The 12,336-nt window shown below is 46.7% G+C and overlaps 1 protein-coding gene across 1 annotated transcript in view; it reads left to right on the plus strand.

The window, feature by feature from the left end:
• Nucleotides 1-12,336, plus strand: part of PDIA6 (protein disulfide isomerase family A member 6) — a 116,053-nt gene that overhangs the window by 39,320 nt on the left and 64,397 nt on the right. The window contains exon 5 of the mRNA XM_086926335.1: nt 7,568-7,674. Coding sequence (XP_086782461.1) covers nt 7,568-7,674 — 107 coding nt within the window. The remainder of the gene's footprint in view (nt 1-7,567; nt 7,675-12,336) is intronic.

A 12,336-nucleotide genomic window follows, 5' to 3' on the forward strand; every position in this document is an offset into this window, starting at 1 on the left:
GAGACACTCTCATCTTTCTTTTGCTTACAGGCTGACAACTTATCCCAATTTACCTTCATAGCTGGCATAAGCGTTTTCATTAATGTAATGATTCGCTGAGGAAGTTCAGCAATCAACTGATCGGGTTTAGTGGCAGCCACTTGTCCAGCGTCTGCCGCTGTAATGGCATTCCAATCACCACCTAATTCATTTGCGTGATCTTGGTGACGAATCTTCGCCCATACCGGTTGTGGTACGATATTACCGAACAACATGTCGATATCGGCAAGATTCATTATCGTAGCGTCTACGAGCTGCGATAATTCCTTGTAATACCCAGCAGGATTTTTGCGAGGATCGGGCAAAGTTTGTTTCACCTGAAGCACTTCCGATCGTTTCCATGGGAGGTGTATCCACACTCTCTGGAAATGTGCCGGAACTGGCTGGGCACCAGTATTATCAATTGGTATCCAAACTGGCGGAACTTCACGCATAGGATATTGGCCAGACTCGGTTTGTTTTTCAATGTCCTCAACGAACAATGCATGAGGAATAGGAGCGGGACGAAGAGATAGTAAGTGCTCAACAGCACGTCGAACATTAGTGTCGACTATCAGTCCAGTTGCGAACTGGAGCCGAAGTTCAGACAGGGCGGTCAGCACCTCGTCAGGCGCATTAACCACTATCTGATCATGTAAGAACTTGCACATTTCATCAAACACATATCTCTGAGTTGGTATGTTGAATTGATCAAACGTTTCGAGGACAACACGAGGTGGATTTCTAACAGGGTTTATCATCCAACCCATCGCCATATTGTATAGCGCAACACGTTCTCTATTACCAGGAAGCTGGCTACGTCTCTGAGGACCATCAGAACCAGCAGACCCAAAAACAGGTCCGAGCGACTGGAAGAAGTTTGTCGCAAGGGGAGAATTACGATTACGAGTAGAGGGAGAAGAATAAGACACAGGACTAACAAGAGAAGGAGTAGAGACATTAGCAGCAACAGGGGTTAACAACACAGGAGCAGTAGCGGGAACAGGAGTATGTGGAAGCGGAGGAGCAGTAGGAATAGAAATAGGCAAAGGAGCAGGAACAGGCGGAAGAGCGGGTGCAGGTTGAGGAACTGGTGGAGGAATAACAGGTGGAAGAACAGGTACGGCAGGGACCACAGGAGCTGCGGTACCCTGTACGTACGGAGGTGGCGACTTCATAAGATAAGACATTAAAGAATCCTCAACTGCCTCTTCCTTCTTATCCGACTCCGTAGGCAAAGCAGGATAGCATTTGTCTATGGACATACGCTGTAATCTCCCAAACACTTCCTTATCCTTATCCTCCTTATCACGCTGAAACTGCTCAGCTTTCTTCACTATAGTAGCAACAGTATCTCGCTGACTACGTTTATTTTGTCTGATCTCTTTCTGTCGGGCTTCTTTGCGCCAGAACCGAAAGGCATCAAACATGGCCGGCCTAGATTTGCGTTCGAACAACTTTATTTCCAAATTATCTAAGATCGACGCTTCGAAGCTACCGTGAGGTGGCCAACGAAGATCGCCGTCTTTCTTTGTATATTTTATCCAATAATCGTTAAAAGCAATCGGGCCTAGCCCATGTTTGCTATATAAATCATAAGTAGGAGTTCCAACCGGAGGTATCGGACACGAGTCCTCCAGCAGGGAATCCGCACCACAAGGTCTAAAGCAACTGAACAAAGTACTACGACCAGGCATCTTGCACACTAGCCGAGTATCACAAACTTCAAGGGTTACGGGATTTCGGGATTTACCAAGTCCCAGCAAAGAACTAAACCCTCGGTCTTTGGCGGCTGCAGTCGTCAAACAAATACAACAACAACAAAGTACGCTAGCAAAGTGTCACCGACAAAAACACTCACACAGCGTGTACAACAAAGACACCCGCTAAAGTGTCTACAACAAAAACACTCGCTAAAGTGTTTACAACAAAGACACTCGCTAAAGTGTCTACAACCAAGAACTCTGGGAGCGACCCACAAATACTTAACTCAAAGATCAATGGCGTCCTCAGGAAGGCCCGTCAATCGTCTCGCTATACCAAGGTCTACGCCAGGCGCCAAAACAGGTCTACAGTCAGGGCAGCAGTCCGTCGCAGCCGTTAGGAGGCGGGAATCTTCGCGGGAAAAGTCTTCGGGCCACTTATTTCGACAACAGGATCGATGAAGCGGGGTGCACCTTCCCTCGGAGATTTCACACGAAGTTCCTCACGATCGTCGGGCTTGGACCGGTACCACTGATGCGGCCCCACGTTGGGCGCCAACTGAAGGACTGGGTTCTTTTGGACCCAGCGGTGCCAGGGCACAACACCTGAAACCTTCGTGGGTAACCTGCTCCGGCGTACAAGTCACAGAGACACGGGACACTTCCTTCGGCGTCAAAGAGTCAAGGTTTATTTACTGCAGGGAACACAGAAGTCACAGGAAGTACATCGAGTGTAGTTCGGGGAGACTGCTTCAAATTGTATTTGTGGATCGCTCCTTTTATACAGTTTTTACCCATAGGATAACATGATACACAATAGTTTACAACCTGGTTCCCACAAGTCGCTCTCAGAGGGGTCGCTTTGGTCACTTTGAAACACACAAGGTCCGGAACATAAGTGCGGAAACATTTGGCGGTTCCCAACTGTAAAAACCCATCTTCCCACCATTAGCAAATTCCAATCAGCAGTAAAGTAGATCGAAATAGGAACGAAGACAGGTGCAGAGGAAGACGGAGACAGTAGGGAGATCGGAAAGGGTGTAAAAAAGGGAGGTATCGAGAAGCACGAGATACAGGCATCAAAGGGACGTGCCTAATGAGATGCACGGCTGAGACAATGAGTCCGTGCGGCAAGATGAGCCTCGAGCGGCGTCATCTGCCTTACAGCAGCAACCCCCTCGTCATAAAGACACTTTCAAAGAACATGTGTCTTCCGCAAATATCTTGGGAGTTCCAGGGTCGCGAAGCGGACAGCGTCCGTTCGCTGGCTACTTGAGGGCAAGAGACAAAATGGATGCCGTATCTAAGATGGAACCCGTGGGTACAGATGAAAAACCCACGTAACAAACGAACGGTTTAAGTTAGCACAGTGAAACTGCGCACACTTACTAAACTCGTCATTTGCGGTTCATAGATACTAGACTCGCCCATATTCGTGCGAGTCGAAAACACCACTTACAATTGTCACGGAACCTCACTTCGGGCGGCACTTTGTCTACCTCATCAGTATCCCATACTTCTCGTAAGCATTTACACATTTCCTCGAACACAAATCTCTGCGTGGGCTCATTAAATTGAGAAAACGTCTCAAAAACCATGCGCGGGGTGTTTTTAATGGGATACCTAATCCAATTACGCGACATTTTTATTAACGTAGCACTCTCCCTACCACCAGGAATTTGGCTACGTCTTTGAGGGACATCAGAAACATCGGACCCAAGGATCGGTCCAAATGGAGAGTAAAGATTAGCAACAGTATTAGGTATGCGACTACGGACAGACGGAGAAGAGGAGAGAAGTACAGGGGCAACAACATGAGGGCTGAACGTAGGAGCAGTAGGAGTAGCCAAAAGAGCAGAAGTAGCGGGAACAGCAGAATGAGAAGGTATAGGCAGTGGAGCAGTAGGAAGAAGGGCAGGTAAGGGAACAGGGACAACTTGAGGAACAAGAGGATTCGGAAGAACAGGACCAGCGACAGGCTGACCAGCAGCTGCCGGAACAACAGGTTGAGGAACAGGAGGGACCACAGGGGCTGTAGTATCCTGTGCGTATGGAGGTGGCGATTTCAGTAGATAGGACAACAAAGGGTCCTCTACCGCTTCTTCTCCCTTCTTATCTGAACTCGACGGTAAAAAAGGATAACATTTATCCACCACCATATGTTGCAATCTAGCAAAAACTTCCTTTTCCTTCTCTTCTTTGTCTCGCTGGAACTGCTCTGCATTTCTCATCACCGTAACGATACCTTCCCTCTTATTTTTCTTAAGCTGTTTAATTTCTTTCTGCTTGGCCTCTTTTCGCCATAACCGAAAGGAATCAAACATGGCCGGCCTAGATTTCTTTTTGAACAATTTTGCCTCGATTATCCAAAATTGCAGTTTCGAAACTACCATGAGGTGGCCAACTAAGGACACCATCATCTTTAGTGTAGCGGATCCAATAATCATTATATACGATAGGACCCACTCCATGGCGACTATAGAGCTCATAGATCGGAGTTCCAACTGGAGGTATCGGACATGAGTCCTCCAATCGGGAATCCGCACCACAACATTTAAAGCAACCAAACAAAGTACTACGGCCAGGCATCGGGCACACTAACCGAGTTTACAAACTTCAAGGGTTATCGAATTACGATGTCCTCGCAAAAATGCAAGACCCTCGGTCTTTGGCAATTGCAATCGTCAAATAAAACCCAACAACTAAGAACCAATAACTAAGAACCACAAATGCAATGGAACCATGCAAACAACCAAGTTTCAACAACAACCAAGGACTCTGGGAGCGACCCACAAATACTTAACTGAAAGAGCAATGGCGTCACCAGGAAGGCCCGTCTATCGTCTCGCTGTACAAAGGACTACGCCAGGCGCCAAAACAGGTCGATAGTCAGGGCATCAGTCCGTCGCAGCAGTCAGGAGGCGGGGATCTTCGCGGAAAAAGTCTTCGGGCCACTTATCTCGACAACAGGATCGATGAAGCGGGGTGCACCTTCCCTCGGAGATTTCACACGAAGTTCCTCACGATAGTCGGGCTTTGGACCGGTACCGCTGATGTCGCCCTACGTTGGGCGCCAACTGAAGGACTGGGCTATTCTAAGGCCCAGCAGTGCCAGGGGACAACACCTGAAACCTTCGTGGGTTACCTGTTCTGGCGTACAACGAAGCGGACAGTGTCCGTTCTCTGGCTACTTGAGGGCAAGAGACAAAATGGATGCCGTATCTAAAATGGAACCCATGGGTTCAGATGGAGAAACCCACGAATAAGACGAACGGTTCAGGCCAGCGTAGCGAAAACGCGTACACCCACTAAACTAGTCATTTGCGGTTCATAGATACCAAACTCGTCCATATTCGACCGAGTCGAAGACACCATTATGATTGTCACGGAACCTCAGTATGCCCATATATTTAATATAGTGCACCCTCCCTTAGGGCTTTAAGGCCTGCTGTAGGGATGACTTAACTATGACGTTTAGTGTCTGCAGGTATGGCACACACTGCACAATGCTGTGTTGTCTTTTCACTTTTGTCTGCACCAAAACATGCAGCCTGCAGTGGCAGTCTGTATGTGTTTGGTCCCTTAGGGTGGCATTATACATGCTGCAGCCCTTAGGGACCCTTTTTAGTCTCCATGCCCTAGGGGCCACGGGTACCACTTACTAGGGACTTGCAGGGAATGCTAAAAGTATTGCCATTGGGGAAACAGTTGTATGTTTTTGGGAAAGCGTTCTGACAATGCGGAACCTGATAAGGAGGAACTCAGTGCATTTACAGTCCAAATTGAATTGAATACCAGGCTTAAAGTGGGGGTGATCATGTAAAAAGGGGCTCTTTCCTACAGAAGCTATGGGAGACTGATAAATAAGTAAGTAAATGCAAAATAAAGAAAAAAAATACATTAACCCGCTGACCGTGGCACGAATTCCGCCACGGTGCGGGCATTTTAACCAGTGGGCGGGGGTTTGGACGGCCCCCGGCCGTCCTCTGCACACGCCCACCGTCATCTGGGACGGCTGGGGGCCGTCCTCCGCATGGAACGGGTTAAATTGTTAAATGAGACCAATAAAAGGTAAAATTAAAAAAAATGAAGGACTGGCTCACTAACCCTGGCTCTGAAGTGTATTTGTTTTCAGGGTGGATGCTGTCACTTGTAGAGCAGTAGACCATTGTTGAATTTGACTGTCCCATTACCCCAGGCACAACCGCCTACACCCAGGGTTTGTCGGAAGGCTAACCAACAGACACTAAAACCTTTTGTTAGATTCCAGGTACAAAAAGCTACAGGCTTTATCTCAGTGTAGCAGTTATCAGACATTAAAGGGGTCTTGGCTGTAAAATATGTTTCTCTAATAAAAGAGAGAGGGACCCCAAAGCCAAAAGGACGGGGTTCCGCGAACGACTACAAGTCAAAAAGGAGATTCCCTTTAGGCGAATGAACATAGAACAGCTAATTCTTACGGACCAAACAAATAAAAATACATCAATACATAACACATGGACAAGCAGGAAGCAATGTAAACAAAATTAAAAACAAGTGAAAACACTCAAATAAAATTAATCTAAACAATTTATTAGTATACACTATATTTGTTAAAAAATGGGAAACAGACAAGACGGAAAACGTATACAGTCAATTAATGAAACATTCCAGTAAAAAAAGGAGGTACAGGTTGAGGACTAAATTCATACAATAATACTGAATTTTCCTCTCTTTCTTGACCATGTATTGCTCCTTATGCATCAAAAGAAGTGTTTTCACTTGTTTTTAATTTTGTTTACATTGCTTCCTGCTTGTCCATGTGCTATGTATTGATGTATTTTTATTTGTTTGGTCCGTAAGAATTAGCTGTTCTATGTTCATTCGCCCAAAGGGAATCTCCTTTTTGACTTGTAAAATATGTTTTACATAATAAGTAGGGCATTCTGCATTTGTTATAACTTCATATTAAATGGACCAGAACTATGGAATCTCAAAATCCCTCCTAATCTACCAATAATGCCTGTAACCTCTGTGATGGGCTTGTCTCCATAATCCACTCAGAACGACTGTATCAAACATATGTTTTCTTGAAGGCTACCATTGGGCATACCTTCATTAAAGTACACATCTTTATAAATTACATACATAATTACAGTTGTGAAAACAGTATAACTCTTTTCTAGATCTTTTATGCCTGGAGTTTATATGTGGGGTTAACAAATCAATACCATTGCATTCTACAGTATACTGTGAGATTCCTTGTAACAAAATACAGGTCTACAGCTGTGAACAGTGTAACAAGAATCCAATCTTAGGGGCTATCGGCTTTAACATATGCCTTTCACTGTAAATAGATTAGGCTTACTATCTTTGTCCTAACTATTCTTATTAAAATAAATTAGATGTATGGCACAAGACATAACCTTTCCCATTGGACCAATCTTGCCTAAAGCCTTGATCATTGATTTTTCGCCATAAGAAACTCCGACCTACTGCATAGGGCATAGGCTGTTCTAAAAGAAGAGTTGCCCTTATTCAGTGCTGTGGAATTGCACACTTGGGCAATAAAAAAAAAACTATTCTTGCAGCTCTTTTTCTAGCCTGAACTCAAATGTAATTAATTGGTTTTGGGAGGAAAGGACTTCATTATGGAGAGATGTTACCTTCACTAGGCAAACCTGACATATCCAAGTGTGGTATAATTGTGTTCTATTTGTTTTGCTGAATTGCCATCTTATGTAATGGCACATAAATGTACGTGCTGTAGCAAAACTTCTTGTTGAACAGTTGACTGAATTCCAGGGTATGCGTACGCTAATCTCACACTTTATCCTGTAGTGTTTTACCTTTCATTCCATTCTTAGGTGCAAGGACTGGTGAAGCTATTGTGGATGCTGCCTTAAATGCTCTGCGATCATTCGTCAAGGGTCGTATGGGTGGAAGAAGCAGTGGACATGATTCTGGACGACAGGTATTAGTCTTCATAATTCTATTTGGCAAATATTTTTGTTCTGGCCCCTGAAACTAGCACAGTCTCGATGCTAGCATGGCTAAACAAATATTTCTCTCCCTAAAAAGAAATCTGCTGTATTGAATTAACCATTTGTAAACAACTTTTGAGTCTTGGGTAATCTGATAGGACCAGGCAACAGTGAACAATTGTGAAGGGAACAGTGCTTTTCTAGGTTAAGCTTGCCAGACCTCGGAACGTTTCTGATTGGTGAAAGGCCTATTGTAAACTTACAGTGGGCTTGCTGCCCACCTATTACTAACCATGGTTAGCTTTATAGACCTGCTCCTTATTCAATGGTTTGACTTCCTCTTTTTAGGTCGAGCCTAGAGCAGCATGCATGCCCTGCTCTGCGTGACTTATTGTGGTAGAGTAGCGAATAGAAGCCCTGGCCACTCTCTGCCCATATTTGCCATTGTCTGTCCTAAATGCTGGCTTTTGATGCGTAAATAGGCTTGTTGGGCCCGCCTCCTCTTCATTTGTCACCATCCATGGCGTCTGGCCCTTTTACTTCGGTTGTTACATGGTTTGTGTTAGACTCTGAGCACTATTTTCTTTATTCAGTTTCTCTTGCTGCAGCCACGACGTGCTTTGGTGCGTTCTTTACACCAGCCCCCTGCCCAACCCTGTTGTTGTACCTTCCCCCCCCCCACCCCCCCACCTCCCCTCGTTGTCCGTGCCTTCTCCCTTCCTGTTCTCCCCCCTCCCGCCTAAGGCTCTCCTCCCCCTCCCCCGACCCTTCTGTTGTCCGTGATGCCTTTTGGTATTATAAATGACAATGCCTTTTATTTATGTTTTTAAAACATAAATAAAAGACATTGTCATTTACAATGCCAATACCTTAAACTCTCGTAAATGTGAGACCTAATGCATTGCAAATGCTTGTGTCTATGGTTTACACATACCTGCACATGTGTACGTTTCTTCTCAAGGTGGCTTCTTAAAATCAGGCAACCGTTTCTTGGCGGCTGCAACCCTCCAAACCATACGACATAAACACCTGCAAAATGACATATTCAAGTATTGGTATTTTCACTGCTGCATTGTAATCAATGTAATGATTTTAAAAAACAGATCATGGCATTTATAAAGATTGAAAACATTGAATTCAACGCACAGTGTTAAGATCCCATGTTTGCTTTCCCTCCACTATTTTGAAATGTTTTTGTTTTTTTAACTATACTGTACAGACTAACATTGGGAAAGCCAACCCCTCAACACTCACATTATAAAGAAGAGCCCTTTTGGCTTTGCCAATGCTTGTTTCTCTTTTGTCTGAAGTACACCTGACCCGTTTTTAGGGCTCGCCTGACGTTGCAGCGCGAAGTGCTGCCGCCAGCGAGCCTTGTTGGCGTTGTGTTGCCTCCCCAAGTGGTGCAGACTCCGGTCTGTGAACGCGCTTCCCAGAAACAGTGAACAGCTTGTGCGCGCGTTAATTATAGTTGAGTGCTCCTCTCCGGAAGACGTGGTGCGCGTGCTCAACTATAATTAATGCGCGCACAAGCTGTTTACTGTTTCTTTTTCTTTTGTGCTGTTCGTGACACGCTTGTTTTAAAAGACAGTGTCTGTCAAAATGCTGCCCCTGGTGGGTGGCGCGGCTGGGGGTGACTCTGTCGGGGTGCCCGCCTTCTACTCCGCCTACGGCTCCTCCCAACTCCTTCCCAGCCCCCGGAGCCCGGACACAGACACACCGCGGCGCGGCCGCACTCCACCCGGCTCCTGGCCCCCTCACCCTACCGAAACTGCTCCAGCAGATGTCTGGGGCCCAACACCCCGTCCAGCAGGTAAGAACGGCACCCTGGGAGGGAGGTGGGGGAGCGGCAGAGTGGCCTACTCCAGGCCCCGGCTGCGGCCTGTTCTGGCCTTTGTGCCCCTCTAGCCGGGGCCTCAGTTGGGGACGAGGTGCCGCAGGCAGGGGCAGAGAGAGAGGGGGGGAGGTGGAGGTAGGCCGCCGTTTGTACAAGACGTGAATGGAGGATGGTGGAAATCCCACCGTCATATCAACGTGTAGACATCAACACAGAGGAAAGTCAATCTGTCTCTCTCCTCCTAGTTCCAACCCCGCCACACACACACACACACCATTCACGGACCCTAGCCTTGGGCAATGGCAGCCGCCCATCCACCATTCCTTGCTCTTCACTTCAGGAGGAGCGCAGCGGCTCTTCAGTAAATCAGGTTTGTAGCACTACATAGGAAACCGATATATATACATTTCCACCCGATCTGATAAAGCACACAGAGTCTCCGTGTGTAAATGTGTGTTGTGAATTTTAAGTCCTGGGAAACCAGCTTTAAAGGACGCCTTCGCCCCTGAACGTGCCTGCCATCTCCAGACTCGAGGTGTTTATGAACAAAAAAAAAGCTCCTCTGCTTTCTGCAGCCCATGGTCGCTGCTCGCTTGTGTGCCTCAAAGCCAATCTTTTCCAGTAGCGCAGACCCACTGCTTTTGACTGGACATATCACTATATCGGCCAGGCACCCTTGCGCTCCTGCCCAGGGACTCTGAAATCACTGCATGTACAGGCATCCCAGAGTAGCCATGGGCACTAGTGCCGAAGGGCTGCCTCTTTATGCGGTGGTGGCCAGGGTACCCTGTGCAGTCACGTACCCTTGCACAGGAAGGTCGACTACTGGCTCCAGAGCATGCTTGCTTCAAATTAAACTTTCAATTACACTAGAAAAGGAACTGTTTCCGTTAGGAGCCTTGAAAAGCACCAGCTGTGATACAACTTGATTCTAAGCGCTACAACATTTAAGGTAGTTTAACAGCCTCTTAAAAGCAACACAGAATAAAGAACTGTGTTCGAACAGTCAGGGCTACAGGGCTCCGAACAAGCCTCTAGGGCGATGCGCCCATCACAGCGTGGGGTGGAAGAGACTCTGGGCTCGCTACGGCGTGGGTGGCCAGGGTGGGACAGACACAGAGCTCGCCGCGGGGCGGGATAGACCCAGGGAAAGCTTTGTTTTGGGGTGCGACAGACCCACGGCTCACCACGGCGTCAAACGGGGATGCAGGGATGCTGTAGGCGGAGGTGACCCAGCAATCTACGACCTCTGTCTGCTGGGACTCCCTGTGCGATTAAACCGGGTGGATGGGGGAAGGGAAATTCCATGGAGAACCGACTGCAATATAGGTAGGGTGGATAGTGCAGCAGAGAATGCGATGTTAGCGTCATAATGTAGTGATTTGTAGTTAACGCACACATTAGAGTTGTTAAATAATTCAACACTCTCCATAAGCTCATTTTATATTGTTAACGTTATAATCCAAATTATTTTCATAAAACAGAAATCGTTATGATAAAAGAAAAACCTAACCATATGGTTATCTTTTGCACTGTGCAGTGAGCCGGGTAACGCAGTTCGGCGCATTGGTAAACTAGGGTCTTGAATGCAAGCCTGCAGATTTGTGTTTTGTGATAATATGCATTATTGTGAAGAAACAAAAAAATACAAAAAACTGAACCCTTATGCCTGGCGATGCCTGGGTTACATATGCAAATTTTTTGACAAAAACAGTGGTTGCGCGTAACCACAGAAAGAACACAGTCTATCTCTGCAGCCTGTCCTATGAAACGTGTCTCTGGTCTGTCCTCTGCAGCCTGTGTCATTTGTTTGAAACCGCGATCCATCTTTTACACCTGTAATTTGTCCTCTGCAGTTTGTCTCTTACTGTGTCTGTCTCTGAAGCCTAACTCTAGTGCCTGCCCTCTGTAGCCTTTTTCTCCAGCTTGTCACTCAGGAACTTTTTGTGACCTGTTTCTACAGCCAATTGTGTGAAACCGGTCTGTGGTCTATTCTCTTCAGTCTGTCTCTCTGGTCTGTTCTCTTCAGTCTGTCTCTCTGGTCTGTTCTCTTCAGTCTGTCTCTCTGGTCTGTTCTCTTCAGTCTGTCTCAGTGATCTCTTCCCTCAGTCTATCTTTTTTGCTCTCTTCAATCTGTCTGTTCTCTGTTCTGTACTCTAAAGTCTGTCTCCCGGGTTTGTTTCCTTTACTCTGTCTCTCTCTCTCCTGTCTCCCTGGTCTGTTCTCTTCAGTCTCCCTCTCTGGTCTGCACTCTACGGTCTGTCTCTTGGGCTTTTCCCAGTGGCCCTTCTTCTGGAGGCGAATTCAGCAGTTTCCTCTACAGCCCAAGCTCAGCAGTCTGTCTCTGCAGAGAGCGACCATCTAGCAGTCTGTCTCTACAGCCTGCTCTGTGATCACTGTTCTGTGCCACGTCTTTGCACTCTGTTGCTGCACAGAGGGAGCACCTGGCAGCCTGACCCTACAACCTGCCTGCATGGTTACTGTCTTAACAGACGGTCTGTTTAGAGATTCACCATCTGCCAGTCAGTCTCTACTTTTGGACCTCCGGGTGCGAGGACGATGAGTTGTTTTTCCCTCTTTTCTTTCTGCACAGGGTGCCCGCTGTCCTCCATTCATCAGGACTCCAATGGATTTAGGAACACCCCATTATTATTAAAGGGACAGCTACTACACCCGCTCCTGACTCTTAGGAGTATCCTTCCCTACACTAACTCAGTGTGACCCCCAACCCTATCCTTTTGTACACTATCTCTAAATCGCCTCCTTGTGACAGCAGGGCTATGTGCAAGATATGGTTTGCATGTTGTCAATTCAA

This window comes from Lissotriton vulgaris, chromosome 6 (assembly GCF_964263255.1).
Source record: "Lissotriton vulgaris chromosome 6, aLisVul1.2, whole genome shotgun sequence".
Lineage (NCBI taxonomy): Eukaryota > Metazoa > Chordata > Amphibia > Caudata > Salamandridae > Lissotriton > Lissotriton vulgaris.